Source organism: Coenobita brevimanus, chromosome 91 (genome assembly GCF_032717465.1).
Source record: "Coenobita brevimanus isolate Jiangsu-jjx chromosome 91, ASM3271746v2, whole genome shotgun sequence".
NCBI classification, from domain to species: Eukaryota; Metazoa; Arthropoda; class Malacostraca; order Decapoda; family Coenobitidae; genus Coenobita; species Coenobita brevimanus.
The window spans coordinates 18038271-18061319 of NC_137044.1; the positions used below are offsets into that span (position 1 = coordinate 18038271).

The window sequence follows — 23049 nt, forward strand, 5'->3', positions numbered from 1 at the left end:
CTGATTTCCACAGCTCTCACTCTTGACATCTGTCCTTCCAACAACTTGTAAACTTCACTTCCATATGTTAGGCTTGGTGTCACAATAATGTCATGCCATAACTTTTTCACTTCTGTGCTCACTTCCCTGTTTCTTATCACTGGTTTCAAGGAACCAGCAATCCTTCTTCCTTGTTGTACCCCTTCAAGCACTTCACCCTCTAAACTTCCATCCTTACTCATCACACAACCCAAGAACTTAAATGCACTCACATTTTCCATTTCCTCCTCATCCAACCTCACTATACATTCAGTGACTTCATTTCTCTCAAAGACCATAACTTTACTCTTTTCTACATTCACCCTAAGATTCCGTTTCTTACACACTATCCCAAACTCATCCACCAAGCCTTGCGGCTCCCCTCTTTCTTCACTTAACAACTCAGTCGTCTGCAAACTACAGTACAGGGAGTTTCCAAACACTGCTCTCTCTCATTAGGCTGCTCCAACATCCACTACCATACCTTAACCCCAACCATATACAGATTGAACAACCATGGAGACATGACACATCTATGTTTCAATCCGACCTTCAAACAGAAAAATTCACTCAGTTCACTGTCCACACGCACTGCAGCCTTTGCACCCTCATACATACACTTCACGGCATTCAACAATTTCCCATATACAGTAGTGCACCAACTTTCGCTACAGCAGGATTCGCGGAATCCACTTTCGCGGCATGCACCAAATATTCCCTAACTTCCACTTTCGCTTGAAAAAAATCGATTTTCGCGCACAAATTTTGGGTTTGGGACAATATTTTGAACTTTGAATTTCCTGCATCGCCCCCCCGCAACCCACCGCCATCTTGAATGACGTCATGTCAACATTCTGTCCACCCATTCCCGCCATTGTGTACGAGCGTGCTAGCTCCATTGTGTTGGATTCTCACGGTTCAGTGGCCTCTACTATACCTGGTAGTGTGGGGAAAGGGCCTGGTGGTGTGGGGGGAGAGCCTGGTGGTGTGGGGGGAGGGCCGGGAGGCAGTGGTGGTGATAAAAAGTGGCCGGGACATTCAAAGTCGGGAGGAAAGGCCAAGGCTAAAAGAGAGTAACCTGGTCTCTGTGGTATGTTTCTCCTCATATAATGTGTACTGTACAGTTTTTATTGTTTGTATCTCACAATGCAATGTACAATAGTGATTTGATGTACTGCATTGCAAGTGAAAATGAAAATCTGATGTTACTTTAGGATAACCGGGAACCAATTAGCCTTTTTACCATAAAGACAATGCCCCAACTTTCGCTAATTCCACTTTCGCGCAATATTTTTGGACCCAATTAGGCGCGAAAATTGGTGCCCCACTGTACTCCATATATTCTTAATACTTTCCACAGTCTATGTCTATCCACCCTGTCATATGCTTTCTCCAAATCATGAAGGCCACATACAACTTCTTTCCCTTCTCGAGAAACTTTTCCATTAAAGATTTAAGAATGAATATCTGATATACACAACTTCTTCTGTTTCTAACACCTCCCTGTTCTTCTCCATCTAATTCCTCTGTTATTTCCCTAACTCTGTCATTAAGTATCCTTACTTATACTTTTCCGATTACACTAAAAAGACAAATGCCCCTGTGATTACCACACACATCTTTTTCCCCTTTTCCTTTGTACAGGGGAATAATTATACCTGACTTCCAATCCTCCTGGACTCTACCTTCCTCCCAGGCCAATCTGCACATCTTCCATATCCATTCTACTACTATCTCTCCACCATGCTGCAGCATTTCACCACACACTCCATCAATTCCTGGGGCTTTCCGCATTTTAACTTTCTTCATTGCTTCCACAACTTCTGCTCTACTGATTTCTTCCTCTCTTCTCACATCCCTCCTTCTCCCATCCATTCCCCAACCACTTATACTCACATTACTGACTTACTTATACTCGCCTAACTAATTTACTTGAATTTTCTCACAAAATGTTGAATGTGTATGTCAGGAATAATCTAATCAACACACTTAAAGAGCATAAGTAGCCTTATAAATGAGCATAAAAGTAATCCAAGAAAGGAGAAGCCCAGTCATTCAAACAGAAAGTTAGGTAGGCAATAAACAAATAAAAGCAACTTTTTGAATGCAGTGAAAATGTGTTGCACCACAGAAGACAGCATCTCTGCTTACCCTGTGGAACACTGGCTTATCAACAAGCCAGGGGAATATCTCGGGGAAGAAGAGTATTAATGGCTCTTACTTTCACAAAATCTTAGGAATTTTCATATGATTTTATATGCAGTTTAATTTTAGCTCATCCTTGGCATCAGTTAATGACAGTGCTTGGTATGACTGAAAATTGGCTTAGCCAGCTTTCAGATTCAGTGCTGACATTGCCTTAGTTTAGGTTAGGACATGAAATTAAGCATACTACTTGTACGTAGTGCTTTATGTATACAGCATATATAGTACCATGTTGTGAATGACTTTATTTATATGACTTATAAGCAGTAAGTGATGCCCATATGTGAAGGTTCTGTGCACTCAGGGTGGATTGGCTGTGGCATCCACTTGGGAGCCAAACCATCTCATATTTAATTTCTTTGCACCTTGCTAAGGGAAGGACCCTGGTCTGACCCCAGTGAGGCACTGTTTACCACAAGGGAGTGCTGGATCCCTACATTGTATGTGTACTGAACTGTACTGTACCTATTGGATGGACCCACACAAGCAGTTGCATACCTGTGGTCGACAGGTGTATTTAGCCAGTCAGACTGGGTTTAAGCAACTTCAGCAACAGCAGTCAGTAGTTGCATAAAATTTTTAATGAGGTTTATTGTGGTACACTTTGCAGATGTCATGATTATTATTATTATTATTATTTTATTTTTATTTTTTTCAGACGACAGGAGTGAAAGATGGGGGATCGTTACAACATTCACTCACAGCTAGAGCACTTGCAGTCCAAATACATTGGTACAGGTAGGTAGTACTTTATATCATGCGTCCAGGCATGAAACCAACACTTCTCTGCCAGCTGTGATGGTAGAAGCTGTCACATAAACCATTTCCATGTCATAGCAATACAAAGCACAAAAAAGATTATTAGATTTTTATGTGATAGCAATACAAATCACAACAAAAGTGTATCAGGAGATACTCTGTTGTTTGGAAAGGAGTGAAGAATATTGAAGGCAGGACACAGTGCTGGCAGAAGACTTTCAGTGAACTTTTGCTCATGATTGTATCGTTTAATGGGTTGATGTATACACTGTTATTTTAGGTTATACTGTATGTATATCTCTGTCTGTCTGTCTATCACCCTAGTTATCTATATCTGTCTGTCTGTATTTACAAGGTTTGTCCAAAAAGAAGACAAACTTTTTAAATAGCACGCTAATGAGCTGGAGCAGTGTACTTATGTCAGAAGTGCTGTGTAGTGGTGACTTTGAGCTGTAGTCTAACACTAGCTGCATCATGTAAGGTCATGTAGTTATTGAGGTACACATTCTTGAGTGAACATGTGTTTAGTTCACATGGTGATATGTTTTAAGTTAAACAATGAAGGATCTTGAAGAGCAATGTGTGTTTAGTTCACTTGGGGATATGGTTCAAGTTGAACAATGAAGGATCTTGAAGAGCAATGTTTTTGTGTGAAACTGTTTCAGATTGGTAAAACCTTTTAAGAAGACTTTTCAGATGTTGCAACAGGCTTATGGGGAGGACTGTTTGAGCTGTATGCAATGTCACAAGTGATTCCAGTGGTTCAAATCGGGAAGAACATCCACTGAAGATAATCCCAAATTTAGACAGCCTTCCACATCAATGGACGACAGTCACCTTGAGAAAGTGTGCGCTGTAATCCATGAAAATCTTTGCCTGACTGGACATGAAGTTTCTGAAGAAGTAAGCATCTGTAAATGCTTGTGCCACATTATTAAAACTGAAAAATAAAAGATGCATTGTGGTGCCGCAAAATTTGTGTTGCGTCTGTTGACAGATGAACCAAAAGAGAACTGTCAGAGTCAGTCAGGAACTGTTTGATTGTTTGAATGTTGATGAAAACTTTATGAAACATGTCATAACAGGTGATGGGTATGAAAAGACAGTCATTGCAGCAGGATGGAACATCTATCTATCTATCTATAGCCTGACGCCCTAATCCTGCAAAGGGTGGCCGCAGACAAAACGCCACCGAGTCGCTCTGTCACCCACCATTTGACTACCCTCCCCCCAACTCACTCCCCCCTCCCTCATATACCTCTCAACTCCATCCCTCCACCTCATCCTCGGTCTACCCCTCCCTCTCCCTCCCTCCCTCCACCTTACCTACATACACCCTCCTAGTCAGTCTTTCATTCTCCATTCTCTTCACATCTCCAAACCACCTTGGTGTATTTCTCCTAATCTTCTCAACCACATCCACATCCACCCCACAACGTTCCTTCACTTCTTCATTCATCAACCTGACCATCCATGTCACTCCACATGCTCCTCTCAAGTAACTCTTTTCCACTGCCCTCACCCTTGACTTGTTCCCCTCTTGCAAGGTCCACACCTCGCTTCCGTACGTCAGGGTAGGGATCACAATACTGTCATGCAGTGACTTCTTAACTTCCATACTCACCTCCCTGTTTCTCATCACTGCTTTCAATGAACCAACAACCTTCCTTCCCTGCTGTACCTTTTCATGCACTTCATCCCCCAACGTTCCGCCCTTACTCATCACACTACCCAACTACTTGAATGCACTCACATTCTCCATATCCTCACCATCCAACCTCACTGTACACTCTGTGACTTCATTCCTCTCAAACACCATAACTTTACTCATGTTTACATTAACTTTCAGATTTCTCTTCCTACACACTGTCCCAAATTCATTCACCAAACCTTGCAACTCCCATTCATCTTCACTCAACAATACTGTATCATTAGCAAACAGCAACACTGGAATCTTCCAAATCTCACCCTCATTTATTAGAGCCACCCCCTCATCCACTGCCCTACCTTGCACCTCCTCTACAGCCCCATCCATGTATATATTAAACAGCCATGGAGACATCACACAACCCTGTTTCAGTCCCACATTGAGATCAAAGAACTCACTCAGCTTACCATCCACTCGCACCGTAACCCTATCTCCTTCATACATACTCTTCACAGCACTCAACAGTTTCCCCTCCACTCCATATATTCTTAATACCTTCCACATGAAAGGTATTAAGAACATCACCATGACCAAAAAAAGCACATCAGAGTCATTCAGATGTGAAAGTGATGTTGATCACCTTTTTTTTATTGGAAGGGGGTCATTCATCATGAGTTTGTTCCCTGTGGTCAGACAGTCAGTAAAGAGTTTTACTTGGATATCCTGAAGTGTTTGAAGGAGACAATGAGAAGGAAGAGGCCTGAGGCATGGACAAACAAAACTGGGATGCTGCACCATGATACCTTCTCACATATTGCTCCCTGTTCTTGACTTTTTGGCAAAGCATGAGACAACTGTTGTCCCTCAGTTGCCTTACTCTCCAGATGTGCCCCCTTTGGACTCCCCTCCCCCCCCAACCTTGAAAAGTCCTTGACATCAGACAAGAAAAGAGTTAGGAGAAAATTTGTTGCAAGAACTGTGCACCATCACAGAAAACACATTCCAGGGTGCGTTCCAGAACTGGAAAAAAAACATCGGGAATGCCGTATGAGCAGTGGAGGGGAATATTTTGAAGGACACAAATCTTAATAAGTTGAGAGGAAAGCAATAAATTTGTTTTTTGAAAAGTTCATTTTCTTTTCAGACAGACCTTGTATATTAGTCTGTCTGTATCTATACGGTATACAGTAAACCCTCAATTATTCATTGTCACAATATCCGGCCCAGCGCAGTATCCAGTGCTGTTTGCTCGACTTTGTTAAAACAATACCCAGCGCCAAAATGAGAAGCAGTCGGCAGTACTATGCATTTTTCAGCAGTATTGTGTATCATCTGGCTCAGATACAGGACCCGACCAGCCCACAGGTAGACCCCACAGCACAGCAACACACATCAGCCAATCACAATGCATTGCAAAGCAGCCCACCCGACATGCCAAGCCAACCATCACCCTCCCTGTTCCTCACTCATTGCTGTAGCTTTGTGAAAGGTACCCTAGTTGTCTGTGATGACTGACTTTTTGGCTTTTGTGACAGTGCCAACAGTAGGTGAGTATGATAATGATTGTATTATGTACTGTATCACCATACTGCATGTACACGCATGAGCACTAATTTCTGTTCAGGGGAGTCCCCTTCCTACCCCTGTATACTCAGGGAAGAGGGGAGGAGGGTGGACGAAATGAGCTCCACCCGTCTCTGTGCAGGCTCCCAACCCTCCCGCATACCTGAACCCAATGACCCCCCTCCACCCATCATTCTTAAGTGGCAGTTACATCTCAATCTGACTTCACACTTTAATTTCCTGGTCACACTAATATTACACAAACATAAAATATTAGAACATGCAAAAATAAAAATACTATATAATATAACTGTCAACACCCTACACCAAGAAATTCTTTCTATCTGTCTATTGCCAGACGCCTTAATCCCGTAAGGGGTGGCCACAAACAAATCGCCTCCATGTGCTGTGTCCCCCGCCATTTCACTGCCCAGCTTCCAGCTTACACCCCTCTCTCTCATATACCTCTCCACTCTATCCCTCCATCTCATCTTTGCCCTCCCCCTCCATTTCCCCCCCTCCACCTAACTTACACTCTCCTCATCAGTCTCTCACTCTCCATCCTCTCCACATGGCCAAACCACCTTAATGTGTTTCTCCTAATGCTTCCTATCACATCCACATCCACACCATAACACTCCTCTCAAATAACTCATTTCCACTGCACTCACTCTTGACTTCTGTCCCTCCAACAAGGTCCAAGCTTCACTTCCATATGTTAGAGTTGATATCACAATACTGTCATGTAGTAGCTTTTTCACTTCCATGCTCACTTTCCTGTTTCGTATCACTGCATTATAAAACTGAGACTAAGACAGTATCATAAACAATGGCCACCACAGGCTTCATGAGTTGGGCTCGCTGTTTATTTTGTTCACACACACACACACACACGCACGCATGCACGCACACACACACACAGCATGTTGGTTATATCTTTGTATATTAGATCTTTGTATGCAGTATGTGTTAGGAGTGTATTGCTGTATGGTAGTGAGACCTGAGCAGTAAAGGAAGAGGATATTTGCAGGCACAAATGTACAGAAATGACAATGATTAGGTGGATGTGCAATGTGTCCCCGTGTGCGAGGCCTGAGGGGGCTAGGTTTACGGTGGAAGAGTTGAGCAGTAGGATGGGACTGGATTGTTTTGGTGTTGTGATGAGGAGAGGCAGACTGAGATGGGTTGGGCATGTGGAGAGGATGGGGGATGATAATTTGATGCAGAAAGTAAGTAGTGTTAATATTAAGGGTAGGGTTGTGAGAGGCAGTCTGAAAAAGACATGGGATGAAGGTATTAAGCATGACCTCAGGGATAATGGAATGAATAGGGAAGCTGCCAGAGATTGAGCGGCATGGAGAGCTGTCATAAGGTGACCAAGGCCAATGCATGCAAGCATGTTGGAGCCTTTAAAACCGAAACGATTATATATTTTTACATATCCTGGTGTTTAGGGTGGCCAAGAGTTTTAAGTATGAAGTCAGCTTGACATGTAACTGCCAGTTAAGAATGACAGGTGGGGGGGGGGGTTGGATTATGCGGGAGGGTTTGGAGCTGGGGTAGAAGCGGGTGGAGCTTGTTTCATCCTCCCCCTCCCCTCTTCCCTGAGCAGAAATTAGTGCACATGTGTGTACTGCATCAGTATTGTATTTTATGCTTGATTTTAATCTTTTACTAGTGGGTACTATTGTAGGAAAGAGTTTAGGATATAGGGTGGAGGAGGATAGTAAAACAGTCCCTGGCTCGACGTCAGATGTTGAGCCGATGGGAGGCACAATGCAATATCTGGCATTTTGCCTTATTTAGCATAGGGGTTGGCTGAATTGCGCTGGATTCTTGAGAGTTTACTATATCTGTATCTGCCTTTCTCCCTATCTATCTATCTATCTATCTGTATGGTGTATATGTATACAGTATATATATATATATATATATATATATATATATATATATGTATATGTGGCGTGTTTGCAGGAAGTCCGGTACAGGGGTGGATCAGCCAGAAAGATTGTTGGGAAGGACTGTTGCTATAAGTTGTTTTGGCAGGGGGGGACAGACGGATATGGAGGTGTTGGTGTGATGGTTGCGGAGAAATGGGTGGAATATGTTATGAATGTTTTGAGAGTAAGCGATAGGATATTGGTAGTGAAAATTCTGTTGGGAAGAAAGATGGCTGTGATTATATCGGCATATGCTCCACAGGCAGGATTGGATGAATCAGAGAAAGATAGATTTTGGGATGATTTAATACGTGTAGTGGGTGGTATGCGGGATGATGAGATAGTGATTTTGGGAGGGGACTTAAATGGTCATGTAGGTGAAGCAGCACAAGGTTATGAAGGAGTGCATGGGGGATGTGCATATGGTCTAAGGAATGCAGAAGGGGAAAGGATACTCGAGTTTGGGGAGGCAACGGGCATGATTGTGTGCAACACATATTTTAGGAAAAGAGACAGTAGGTTAATTACGTATGAGTCTGGGGGAAATAGCAGTCAGATAGATTATTTTCTGGTTAGGAGGGCCGATAGAAGGTTAGTGAGGGATGTTAAAGTTTTAGGAAGTGAGGAGTGTGTGCAGCAGCACAAACTATTGATTTGTGATATGGTGCTTAAAGAACAAGTGATGAAAAAGAGGACTTATGTACCTAGGAGGAAAATATGGAAGCTGAAAAACCAAGTAGTAAGGGATGCCTCCTATAGCGAGTTGAGGAGAGTGGTGGCTGAACAGGGAGCTGTAGACAGAGGTGTTAATGAACAGTACAGAGCCCTCAAGAACAATTTCTTGAGAGTTACTGATGTAACATGCGGCTGGACAAGAGGACCACCAAGACATAAAGTAACTTGGTGGTGGGATGAGGGTGTAGAAGCTGCAATTAAGGAGAAAAGAAGGCTTTTCTGGGAATGGAAGAAGGGTGGTAGCAAAGAGGAATATTTGGCTGCCAAGCGTAGGGCTAGGAGAGAGGTATACAGGGCAAAGTCTGAGTCACAGAGACAATTACTTGATAACCTAAATCATGGGGAAAGGAAAAATATATTTAGGGTGGCAGGTCAGGTGAAGAGGGATAATCAGGATATCATAGGTGAGCAGTGTGTGAAGAATGATGAAGGAAGGGTAGTGGTGAACAGTGAGGATATTAAAGATGCATGGAGAGAGCATTATAACCGGTTGTTGAATGAGGAGTTTGACTGGGACAGGGAAGGTTTGGAGCCAGCAGATCCAGTGTCTGGCCCTTGGCCTTTGATTGATACTGCTACTGTGAGTGAGGCAATAGGCAGGATGAGGGTGGGGAAGGCAGCAGGTGTGTCTGGGTTGACTGCCGAAATGTTGAAGGCCTCAGGCGATATAGGGGTGAGTTTAGTCACTGACCTGATAAATAGGATTATTTATGAGTGTGTTGTCCCAGATGATTGGCTGAAGAGTGTAATTGTAAATGTGTATAAAGGGAAGGGTGATGCCCTGGAAAGAGGAAATTATAGAGGTATAAAGCTTTTAGATCAGATAATGAAGGTAATGGAGAGAGTTTTAGAAGGTATGATTAGAGAAAGAGTGAATATTGATGAGATGCAATTTGGGTTTATGCCAGGTAGGGGGACCACTGATGCCATATTCATTGTTCGACAGCTTCAGGAAAAATATATTGGTAGGAGAAGGGATCTTTATTTTGTTTTTGTTGATTTGGAAAAGGCCTTTGACAGAGTCCCTAGAGAGGTGGTGAAGTGGGCAATGAGAAAGCTTGGCTTGGAGGAGTGGCTGGTTAGGGTGGTTATGGCCATGTATGTGGGTGCTCACACCCAGGTGAGAGTGAATGGAGATTTGAGTGATGAGTTTTCCGTGAATGTTGGTGTGCATCAGGGGTCAGTCTTGAGTCCCATGTTGTTTATCATGGTACTTGAAGCCCTTTCACGTGACTTTAGAAACGGACTCCCGTGGGAGTTGTTGTATGCTGATGATTTGGTGTTGATCGCAGAGAATGAAAGGGAGGTGGAGGAAAGGTTTAGGAAGTGGAGAGATGGTATGGGGGAAAAGGGTTTAAGGGTAAATGCAGATAAAACAAAAGTGATGATATCTAGGGTTGGTGGCGGTACTGTCAAAGACGAGGGAGAGTGGCCATGTGCAGTTTGCCACAAGGGCGTGGAAGTAATTCCATCTTATGCGGTGTGTGTGATAAGTGGGTGCATAAGAGATGTAGTGGTATCAGAGGTAGACTGCGAGATAATGCTGATTTTATGTGTACGGCGTGCCGGGGTGAGCAGGTGGAGATCGTCAGACGTGAAAGGATTGAACTTGCTGGTGAATCTCTTGAGTGTGTGGAAGAGTTTTGTTATTTGGGAGACAAGTTTTGTGCTGGAGGTGGGGCTGGAGCTAGCTCTGTGGCTAGGGTGAGAAGTGGTTGGAAGAAGTTTAGGGAGCTCTTGCCTCTCCTGACATTGAGAGGGCTCTCCCTATGTGCTAAGGGGTCTTTGTATGCAGCATGTGTTAGGAGTGTAATGCTGTATGGCAGTGAGACCTGGGCAGTGAAGGAGGAAGACATTCGCCGGCTCAGACGTACAGAAATGACAATGATTAGGTGGATGTGCAGTGCGTCCCTGCGTCCAAGGCCTGGAGGGGCTGGGTTTACAATGGAAGAGTTGAGAGGTAGGATGGGACTGGAGTGTATTGGTGTTGTGATGAGGAGAGGTAGATTGAGGTGGTTTGGACATATGGAGAGGATGGGGGATGATAATTGGGTGAGGAAGGTGAGAAGTGTTAATATTGGGGGTGGGGTTATGAGGGGTAGACCGAGAAAGACATGGGACGAGGTCATTAAGTGTGACCTTAGGGTTAAGGGACTGAACAGGGAGGCTGCAATGGATCGTGCAGCGTGGAGAGCCGCCATTAGGTGACCAAGGCTGACACATGCAAGCATGTTGGAGCCTTTAAAAACGAAACGAAACGATATATATATATATATATATACACACTGTATATACTATATATATATATATATATATATATATATATATATGCACAGGCCACACCCACAGTACGCGAGTTCAGAGTACGCGATCCTCATTGTACGCGAGGACCTATTTTTTTCAAATTTTAGTGTGTTTTTTATTAGTTCGCGAATTGAACTCGTAAGTGAGACGGGCAGCGAGGAGTGGCCCAAATCCGGGGTTACCCAGAGCACGCGACATTGCCACCCCAAGAAGCGCCAACCACCAGTGATGGAGAGTGGATACTTGTCCATGAGCCATTTCCTGGGGAGAATCAAGAGGATGATGCAGTGTCTGAGGTGTCAGAAATAGACTTTGAAGGGTTTATGAATGAAGTGAGTGCATTAGCTAGTGAAAGTGTCGAAAGTGCTGGTGACTAGAATGGTGAGGAAGGTGGTGTGTTGAGTGGTGCAGGAGTTGCATGCTAGGGTTCCGGGACAATTTGCCGTCAAGTCTATTCGCCATCAGACAATTCCCCGTCAAAACATGGACGAGTCCCCGTCAGTATACTTATTATTAATTAATCAATACTTTAATAACTATATTTCAGGGGGATCTGTAAAAGTCAGCGTTCAATAGCAATAACATAGGCTTTGGATATTATTTAGTAGTGCACCTTTAGTCAATACTGTATTGACTAAAGGTGCAGCTAATAAATAATATCCAAAACCTACGCTATTGAACATAGACTTTGATGGTTATTAAAGTATTAATTAATTAATAATAAGTATACTGTATTTATAGAATGACGGGGAATTGTCCAGGGTGCGAATTGTCCTGACAGGGAATCGTCCATGTTTTGATAGGGAATTGTCTGATGGTGAATTGACTTGATGGCGAATTCTCTCCTGCACCACTCGACACACCACCTTCCTCACCACTCTTATCACCAGCACTTTCGACACTTGCACTAGCTAATGCACTCGCTTCGTTCATAAACCCCTCAAAGTCTATTTCTAACACCTCAGACACTGCATCATCTTCTTGATCCTCCCCAGGAAATGGCTCATAGACAAGTATCTACTCTTTATCACTGGTGGTTAAATTAACTTGTTTCTTCCTCGCTGTAGTCGCCTTTGAATTATTCTAGCATCACCCATAGCTGTCTTCATTAATGGTGGCAAATTGTCTTGTTATTGTTGTGACGGCGAATTGACTTGATGCCACATTGTCTCGAAACCAAGTGGTGCAGGAGACAATTCACCTGTTGCCCTTTTGGGTTAAGGTGAGCCACCATATTCTTGTTGGTTTAGTTAAGCCATATCCTTGCTGACTTAGTAAAGCCATAATCTTGTTGGTTTACTTTATCTTAGGTAATATGTCTTAGATAGTTTCCCTGTACAGTACAATACTTAGGCCTGAAAGGAGTCTCTAAGGGTTGCCCATGAAGGGGGGTGCCATCCATATGTAATTTTTCCCATAAGTTTATGTATTCAGAGTACACGAATTCCTAGTATGCGGCATCCGCTGTTGCCCATATACTCGCATACTGTGGGTACCTACTGTGTATATATGTATATATTATATATGTGTATGTACAGTAAGTCCTCGTATTTGGACACGTTGTACTTCGATGCCTCGTTTTTCGTGCAAGAAAAAGTTTCTGAGTTGTTTCACAATTCACGAATTTTCCCACAATTCGATGCTCCCAGCCGGCAGCCGACACTCAGCAGATGATGCGTACCAATGCTTAGTCTAGGCAATGTCCATTTTTCACTGCAACAGCAACAGTTTCCCATGATCTTTATACAGCAGGTCCAACGGGGCAGTAGACACATGTGAGTTTGTTATTGTTTATGATCGTAACGTATGATCTTCAGCTGTGTCGTGAATACACAGCAGGTCCAGCTGGGCAGTAGACACACGTGAGTTCGTTATTGTTTGTGATCTTAAGGTACGATCTTCAGCCGTGTCGTGCTACTATTTCTTAACCCTTAAAGACCTATGCCGCACGATCATTCATTCATTCATTCATTGCCAGACGCCATGTATCCCAAACGGGGTGGTCAAGGGCTTAGAGTTAATTGTTTTACAGGGATGGGCACTAATCCTCCACCAACCCCACTTAACACGTCTTTTGTGTAATTTGACACGCCAGCCTCTCCTGCACGATTGATAAAGACACACAAAAAACTGGGGGAGAGTAACTCTGCCCCTTTGGTGACGTATATGGGATCAGACCAATGAGAGCTAGAGTGTCTGGGTTGGTATGGTGTGATTGGCCTCCTAAGGTGGGGGAGAAGGAACCCCCCCCCCCCACCACTGTCACTTTACCTCCCTCAGCCCCATTGCGTCATCTCCACATTGTCCCCTCCCAACCAACCATACCCCAACATACCCCCTACAGCGGTGTGTGTGCATAGCAACCCTTCTCCCCTCTCCCTCCTCCCCCCTCCCTCCTCCCCTATCCCTCCTCCCCTATCTCTCCATCCTCCTTCCCCCTCCAGCCACACAAGCTTCACCTCCACTTTTCGGCTGGCTTGTTTTGTTGCTATGGGCGTATACCAGACTGACATTTCATGCCTAGGGAACACTTCACATTGACATTAGTTATGTATATATACCGGTAATTATTTTCCGTAAATAATGCATTTACTGTACGTTTTCTATTTTCACCCATGGGTGATTGATAACTTTTTTGCATCTTTGATGAGTGATTGTGCTATAACTATTTGGTCAGTCTGGCTGAAACATACATTTTCAGGTGTGTAAATGCAGTCTCTTGAAATGTGGAAGAAAAATTTTTACCTTGATGACAGTCGAAAAATCGACCCTGTTTTGCGGCTGGAGGGACAGACCTGCTGAGCAAATTGTGTACTTTACGGGTTAACAAAGAATCGTTACATGTTTCTCATAACACTATTTATTTTTGTTTTGTTGGACAAATACCTGAAATGGATGTAAAATATAGCTTATCTGTATTTATGGAAGGAAAGAATAATAACCGTACCAATACAGAGATGGTAGCTTCAGCCCACCAATTTTTTATTCTGTTTGACTATATTACAGCCTCTCTTCCTTGTAGCAGTGAGTAAATTAAACTTCTTATAATTTCTCCCTGTCTTTTAATGACAAAGAGGGCACATAAAATGACGGGTTTAGTTGACCTACTTTGATACTGAAAAATAAGTAATCTGGTGAAAAGTAGCAGCTTTTCCTTGGTTAGTGACATCGGGAACTAGCCCATCCACTCTCAACACACCGTCATTTGCCACTCAAACCAGCCTTCACTTTATTTCTGGTAAGGATTTTTGGTGTTGCAGCTCTTTATAACAGTTGTAATGTCTTTTCAGGCATATGTATATTGTATTACGCTGTTTCATCAGTAACAAACACTCTTCATTTAATTTTGGGTAGAGCCTATTTGGTGTTCTAGTACTTTCTGATAGGGTCGGTATGTGTCCCTCCGGAACACACCTTTATTTTTCCCATTGCTTCTTAACTTCACAATTCGACATTTCACGGTTCGCGAGGTTTTGGCGGAACATCCAAGCCACAAAAAATGAGGATTTACTGTGTATATATATATATACTGTAATTCATTCATTCATTCATCATCCAATCCTGCTTTGCCCCATGAGGAGTGCAAGAGCCTGGGGCTAGGCAAGTTGGTCCTGACATTTAAGATGAGAGTGACCAGCCTCATACATTCCTGAGTGGCATTATGTAAGCAGTAAACCCCAACCACCCCTTGGAAATAAGCCTTGACAGCTCAATTCGATTGGAGTGCTGTAATTACCCACTAAACCACCAAGTGCCAAAATTTGGTTATATGGTTACCACCCAGCATAGTAAATGGTTTCCTGGTGTACAGGAAACCATTTGCCTTGTCACTCAGTGTAGAGTCACCCACAAGTAGAAGGGAGAGGAAAGAATGAAGGAAAGAAAGACAGAAGAAGGAGTGTAAAGTCACTTGTAGGCAGAAGGATGAGGAAAGAACGAAAAGAAGGAAAGACAGAAGAGGATAAAATGAAAGAAAATTGGAGGAGAGGAAAGGGCAGACACCCGAGAGCAGCACTACATCGAGTGAGTGGATGGTGAGCACCCCCACCTACCACATAATATATAGATAGAAAGATAGATATACAGGTATATATATATATATATATATATATATATATATATATATATATATATATATATATTATATATATATATATATATATATATATATATATATGTTCAACAGTTCCTTAAAGTGTTCTCTCCATCTGCTCACTTTTTCTTCCTTCTCCACTAGTAATCAACCATATTTATCTTTCACTTCCCAGCTAACTTCTGTGGCACCCTGTCTAACTTTGTTTACCTCTTTCCGGAACATTTTCTTACATTCTCTCCACTTTACACTAAAGTTCCTTCCAAATTCCTCATCCACTCACTTCAGACTCTCTCTTACTAATCTTTTCACCTCTTTCTTCCTCTCTGCATATAACTCTCTTCCGTCTCAGCCTCTTCCATGCCTGTTTCTCATCCACTCCCTGTATGCTTTCTTCTTTTTTGTCACAACCTCTCACACGTCTTCAGTCCACCATGCTGTTTCCTGCACCCCCTTTCGTTTTCTCTTCACCCCACACACCACCTCACATGCTGCACAGATTTCTTCTATGAATATCTTGCACACACCTTCCATGTCCCCCATCTACTCCAATCTATATTTACCCAGTCACTCCTCCACTTCCCTCTTATATTCTGCCATTTTTCTGTCCTCTTGTAACTTTTCTACTCTCCTTTAATGTACTTCTCCCTCCTGTCCTTTCCTCCTTCTGTTTCTTCATTTTATTTGGACTTTAATTCTGACCACCGCCAAGTGATGTTATGAAAGTCCACTCCCCCAGCCTCTATATACTCTTGCATCTATCACACACCTTCTCAGCCTTTCATGCACACACACATAATCAATCATTGCCTTCCGTTCATTCAGTTCACCACCCACCCTTCTCATCACTCGCCATGTATACCTGTGGATCACTTTGTGCCTGAAGAGGGTATTAGCTATCACCAACCTCCTCCTGGCATAAATGTCCACTGAAGAACTATAAGTGGCTGGGTAATGGCTGGGAGAAGGAGGGATGTGAGAAGAGAGGAAATCAGTAGGATAGAAGTTGTGGAAGCAATGAAGAAAGTTAAAGTGCGAAAAGCCCCAGGAATTGATGGAGTGTGTGGTGAAATGCTGAAGCATGGGGAAGAGATAGTAGTAGAGTGGATGTGGAAGATGTGCAGATTGGCCTGGGAGGAAGGTAGAGTTCCTGAGGATTGGAAGTCTGGTATAATTATTCCCCTGTACAAAGGAAAAGGGGAAAAAGAAGTATGTGCTAATCATATGGGCATTTGTCTTCTTATTGTAATAGGAAAAGTGTATGGTAGGATACTTATTGACAGAGTTAGGGAAATAACAGAGGAATTAATTGGAGAAGAACAGGGAGGTTTTAGGAAGGGAAGAGGTTGTGTAGATCAAATATTCATTCTTAGATCTTTAGTGGAAAAGTTTCTAGAGAAGGGAAAGAAGTTGTATGTGGCCTTCATGGATTTGTAGAAAGCATATGACATGGTGGATAGGCAAGGATTGTGGAAAGTATTAAGAATATATGGAGTAGATAAGAAGTTGTTGAAGGCTGTGAAGAGTATGTATGAGGGTGCTAAGGCTGCAGTGCGTGTGGATAGTGAACTGAGTGAATTTTTCTGTTTGAAGGTTGGATTGAAACAAGAATGTGTCATGTCTCCTTGGTTGTTCAATCTGTATATGGATGGGGTAATAAAAGAGATACAAGGTATGGCAGTGGATGTTGGAGCGGCCATAGTGAGAGAGGGCAGTGTTTGGAAGCTCCCTGTTTGCAGATAATACAGTGTTGTTAAATGAAGACGTAGGAGAGCTGCAAGGCTTGGTGAATGAGTTTGGGAGAGTGTGTAAGAAACAGAATCTAAAGGTGAATGTAGGGAAAAGTAAAGTTTTGGTTTTCGAGAGAAGCGAAGTCAGTGAATGTACGGTGAGGTTGGATGAGTTGGAAATGGAGAATGTGAGTGCATTTAAGTACTTGGGTATTGTGATTAGTAAGGATGGAAGTTTAGAGGGTGAAGTGCTTGAAATGGTACAACAAGGAAGAAAAGTTGCTGGTTCCTTGAAAGCAGTGATAAGAAACAGCGAAGTGAGCATAGAAGTGCAAAAGCTACTACATGACAGTATTGTGATACCAACTCTAACATATGGAAGTGGAGCTTGGACCTTGTTCGAGGGACAGAAGTCAAGAGTGAGAGCAGTGGAAATAAGTTATTTAAGAGGGGCATGTGGAGTCATATGGAGAGACAGACTGACAAATGAGGAAGTGAAGGAGCATTGTGGTGTGGATGTGGATGTGATAGGAAGTGTTAGGAGAAACAGCTTGAGGTGGTTTGGCCATGTGGAGAGGATGGAGAATGAGAGACTGATGAGGCGAATGTATGCCAGTGAGGTGGAGGGGGCGAGAGGGAGGGGGAGGCCAAGTATGAAATGGAGGGATGAAGTGGAGAGGTATATGAGAGAGGGAGGTGTGAGCTGGGAGCAGGGCAATGAAATGGCAGGGGACAGGGTGACATGAGCGATTTGTTTGTGGCCACCCCTTACGGGATTAAGGCGTTTGGCAATAGATAGAGATAGTCATAGCTTTAGATAGAGATAGTCATAACTTATCTTCATGACTACAGGTAAGCCCTTAATTCACGCGAGGGTTAGCTTCCCAGACCCTTCGCGTATGTGGTAAATTCGCGTATATGTTCTGCCCTTGCCCTTGTGTGCACATAATTACGCATGTCTATACGTATATTACATCTGAATAATACTGTTTATGCACTACATACACCTTATAAACTAGCATAAAGTATTAAAAACAACAAAAATGTAACAAATTTAAAACTGAAACCTGACAAGCACAGGCGTAGGTGGAGACACTTCAGCAGTCTGGTGCACTAGCCCTCACTGCCTCCCGTATGCTACATTCTGCCTTCTTTGTTGTATGAACAGTTGACTCATTCACCCCAAACATGCGGTTACAAGACAATTCACAGGTGTAGGTGGAGACACTTTAGCAGTCTGGTGCACTAGCCCTCACTGTCTCCTGTATGCTACGTTCTCCTTCTTTATTGTATGAACAGTTGACTCACCCCAAACATACGGTTCTGAGACAATTCACCATCAAGTCAATTCACCATCAAAACATGGACAATTCCCCGTCATTCTATTAATATACTTATTATTGATTAATTAATACTTTAATAACTAATTTTCAGGGGGATTTTATAACTCATATAAGTAAAAAACTAGTGTACTGTACTTTCTAAATAAACTGGTATGTAAATAAATGACGGGGAATCGTCCTGATGGAGGATTGTCGCCGACATTCCTCCCTGAAGTTTGTCCAACACTTTAACTTTCTCTGTCAGCAACATCACTTTACGAGTCAGTTTTGGTGTGTTACCACATGCATCACTAGCACTATGCTTATGCCCCATGTTGACAGACAAGGCAAGCAATTACTGGAAGGCAGAAAAATAAGCCACAAATAACGATTTGCAAGTCATGCATGGTTCGACCGTCGGATTCAAACTGACTGTGTGGTGCGTGGTAGACCGATCTCCCAGGCTCCCACACACACATACAGACACACACATACATATATGTGTGCACACGGACAGCAGGTAGGCATTTTTTATATTTTATTTATTTCTCTTGTATATTGAAATTACTTATTTGAATACTATAATTTTGTTTTAATTATTGTACGAAAAATTCGTGGATAACCGAAATCGCGTGAAAAAAGTTCGCGTGAATTAAGGGATAACCTGTAGTAGAGTATTATGATAGTCTGTCATTCCAACTCAGCAGTCACGATGGGGAGAGGGCAACTGCAGGGCAGGTCGCGGTAAAATGGATAAGAAACACATGTATTGCTACCTATTGCACCTCATATAATGGACATTGTTTGTTATAGTTGACGGGAATCCGGTTGCCTTCGTAATTTCTATTAAGTCCGATATCCAGTCTACTGAGGTCCGTTAAATCGAGGGTCTACCATGTTGAGACTTTTGGCTACATTTGGAACTAATGGACAGTTAGTTACCAGACTGCCATTTCTTCAATCTGTCAGTTAGAGCAAGGATTTGCTGTATACTGTATATGAATGTTAAATAAATATTTATTTATTCATTTATTCATGTACTGTACTGTATTTATTTTGTGGTCTTCGAGAGAAATGAAGTTACTGAATACACAGTGAGGCTTGATAGTGAGGAAATGAAAATGTGAGTGCATTTCAGTATTTTGGTATTGTGATGAGTAAAGATGGAAGTTTAGAGGATAAGTGCTCGAAAGGGTACAACAGGGAAGAAAGGTTGCTGGTTCTTTGAAAACAGTGATAAGAAATAGGGAAATGAGCATGGAAGTAAAAAAGTTGCTGCATGATGGTACTGTATTGTGATACCAATTCTAACATATGGAAATGAAGCTTGGACCTTGTTGGAAGGACACAAGTCAAGAGTGAGAGCAGTGGAAATGGATTATTTGAGAGGAGCATTTGGAGATACATGGAGTGACAGACTGACAATGAGGAAGTGAAAGAGCATTGTGGTGTGGATGTGGATGTGATAGAAAGTGTTAGGAGAAATACACTGAGGTGGTTTGGTCATATGAAGAGGATGGAAAGCGAGAGACAAACGGGGAGAGTGAATATGAGTGAGTTGGAGGGGGGGGAGGGAGGGGGATACCAAGGATGAGATGGAGGGATGCAGTGGAGAGGTATATGAGAGAGGGCAGTGTGAGCTGGTGAGAGGGCAGCGAAATGGCAGGGGTCAGGGTGACGTGGAGGTGATTTGTTTCTGGCCACTCCTTAGGGGATTAAGGCATCTAGCTATTGACAGATGAATAGATTAATAGATTTTAGTGGAGAGAAGAAAGAACCGAAGGATGAAAGCCAGCAATGCTGTTGTTTTTTCCTTAAGAGACAGGATTAGTCATTTACATTTTAATGTACTGTATTGGGTGCCACAGGCCCCTCTGTACATTGAAAGTATCTTTATTTATGTATTTATATTTATATATTTATTTTTAAAAGGTGGTGGCCCAATCGGTAGAGAGTTGGTCTGCAGTCCTAACGGATACGAGTTCAGATCCCGCTGGGGCAGGGAACAGTTTAAGGATTTGAATTTCATTAAATCAGGCTTTACTGATCTACCAGAAGACATGCCGACATGACATAAAAATACCCCCGCTAATACCAATACACCAGTCCTGTATGAGACAGCCCTTGCATGTATTCAATAGGGACGGTGGGTGTTAGCGCCGAAGTGGTGACATGTAGAGGTGTGCGGTACGTATAGGTGGACTACTGGGCCTTGAAAGCCGGCTGTGAAGCCTATGCCCAGAGTCGGTCACATAAAAAAAAAAAAAAAAAAAAAAAAAAGTCTTTGAGCCTACAAAAGTAATCCCTTCCAAAGAAAACTTATTATGCTAACAAATACAATTTATGTATACTATACAGTATTTGGATGTAATAACCACAGTATAATATAATTATTGATGATAATCAGGTGTAATGAATACATGCAACATTATTGCAGGTCATGCAGACACAGCACAATTTGAGTGGTGCGTCAACCAACAGAGGGACACCTATGCCTCTTACATGGGTCACTTTGACATGCTGAACATGATAGCTATTGGAGAAAATGAAACCAAAGCCAGGGTTCGTTTCAGCATGATGGAGAAAATGGTACAGCCATGTGGACCTCCACCAGAGAAGAATGAAGATTGATTTCACTAACATAACAGACCAAAGATTATAGCATACTGTATTTCTAAGGAAATAAAATGTAGTATGGTTGATCAGACAATTTAATGGCCTGTTTTAATTGTACGTATAATATTAGTATCCACTCACATGATGTTGTGCTGCCTAATTCTTCCATCACCTTTATTATTCTTTTTCTGTGTCCTCCCTCCGTCCTTCCTATTTCTTCCATCTCTCCTGTCACCTTTTCACGCTTTTTTTTTTTCTTTTCAGGTGGTTTTACTTTGACAAGCCTAATGGTTTCCTGTAAGTCAGGAAACCATATGCAGTCACTACTCGTTTTACGTTGATTTGGTTTACAATAATTCGCTACAGCGATAACAGAAAAGTTCCACCCCAAAATCCCATTTCCGATGAATTTCCTGCCATAACAATATTGCCCTCAGAAAATTTTGTACGAAGTGCCAGGCACACGCAAGGCAGCAGTCACTTGTCTCTGACAAGATAGTGGCCCCAGCATGCAGAGCATTGTTTTGGTTCAGTTGCGGTCCCGCCATCCCTTCAAAGCCCTGTCTTTTCCACTCGTTCACGTGTGCCCCCCCCCCCCCTGCTATTGTCACCTCCCAGCCAAGCATTGTACTACAGTAGGCCTATACATTGTGTAGCACAGGGCCAATGTTACGCAAGTGTGATTGTTGTGTTGTTGCAACAATTTGCTGTATGTGAGTAACGCCACCTGTATTGGTGTGATAGTGTTTGTTATGGTCTTGGAGACGACTTGGACCGACACAGGAAGTGATTAAGGTGGGTTGTCATTTTTATTTCAGTCTTGGGTAGATGACTTTGGGAAGCTGAGTTGACGTAACACCCCTTTTATAACGTGTTTCAATCTCTCGATTTACAATAAAATCGGTATACGATAAAGTATGACCTGACTTAACCCGATCGTAAAACGAGTAGTGACTGTACAACACTGGGCGGTTACCATATAACCAACCCATATGTGTTCCCTACCAAAGGTGGGCAGTACTGCCAGTACAAGTACCGGTGGTGCATTTTTAGTACCGCTATTAATGCCAACAATACTTTTATGGGTTGGTACTACTACTGGTACCGCAAGTACTTTAGTCATTTCCTTAGTGGTAGCGATAAGTGGTACTTTGTGGTGAGATTGTGCAATTTTAGAAAATGCACAGAAGAAAAAATTTAGACTTCTTTTTAAAATTGTTATATTTGCTCTCTAACAGCCTCATTAATTTGCAGCGAATTTTGAGTTCTGAGAAGAGACAGTTATCTTGTGAAGTTTGACACTGATTATTCCTCTCTCTCTCTCTCCCTTTCCTGCTGTGTTTTCCTGATCAATTCCATCTTTATAGTGGTAGGTGGAGGAACTCAACATCCACTCACTCGATGTAGTGCTGCTCTTTGGTGGCTGCCCTTTCCTCTCTTCCTTCCTTCCTCTTATGCCCTTCTTTCCTCTTCCTTCTGTCTACATGTGACTTTACACTGAGTGACAAGCTACATAGTTTCCTTTACACCAGGAAACTATTAACTAGGCTGGGTGGTAACCATATAACCAAACTATGGAGCCTGGTGGCTTATTGGGTAACAAAGGCACTCCATCCAGATTGAGCCTGTGTCGGTGTATATCGAAGAGGTGTTTGGGGTTTATTGCTCATGTAATACCACTCAGGGATGAATGTGGCAGGTCATTCTCATCTTAAATGTCAGGACCAACTCGCTTAGCCCGGGGCTCTTTCCCTCCTCTTGGGGCGACACATGATTAGATGATGATGATTCCCTATTTATGTTATTATTCCATTTCCTTGATGATTCCCTCTTTATTATTCTTCCACTTCCATTCCTTTCACCTCTCTTCCACGTCCCTCTCCTACTCACTGTTTTCCTCGTCTTCTCTTTGCTTCTCTCTCCCCCCTTCCTCTCCTTCATCCCTCCCTCTCTCCCATCCCTCTTCCTTTCCCACCCTCACTTACATCCCTCTCCCACCCTCAATATCATCCCCCTCCCACCCTCACTTTCATCTCTCTCCTACCTTCACTTTCCTCCCTCTCCCACGCTCACTTTCATCCCTCTCCCACCCTCACCTTCATCCCTCTCCCACCCT

General features: G+C 42.8%; 1 protein-coding gene across 1 annotated transcript in view; it reads left to right on the forward strand.

The window, feature by feature from the left end:
• Sf3b5 (splicing factor 3b subunit 5) overlaps positions 1 to 21017 on the forward strand; it is a 40523-nt gene extending 19506 nt beyond the window's left edge. Inside the window, exons 2-3 of the mRNA XM_080281756.1 lie at positions 2882 to 2961; positions 20755 to 21017. Coding sequence (XP_080137882.1) covers positions 2898 to 2961; positions 20755 to 20948 — 258 coding nt within the window. The 5' untranslated portion in view covers positions 2882 to 2897 and the 3' untranslated portion in view covers positions 20949 to 21017. The remainder of the gene's footprint in view (positions 1 to 2881; positions 2962 to 20754) is intronic.
• Positions 21018 to 23049: the final 2032 nt, after the last annotated feature.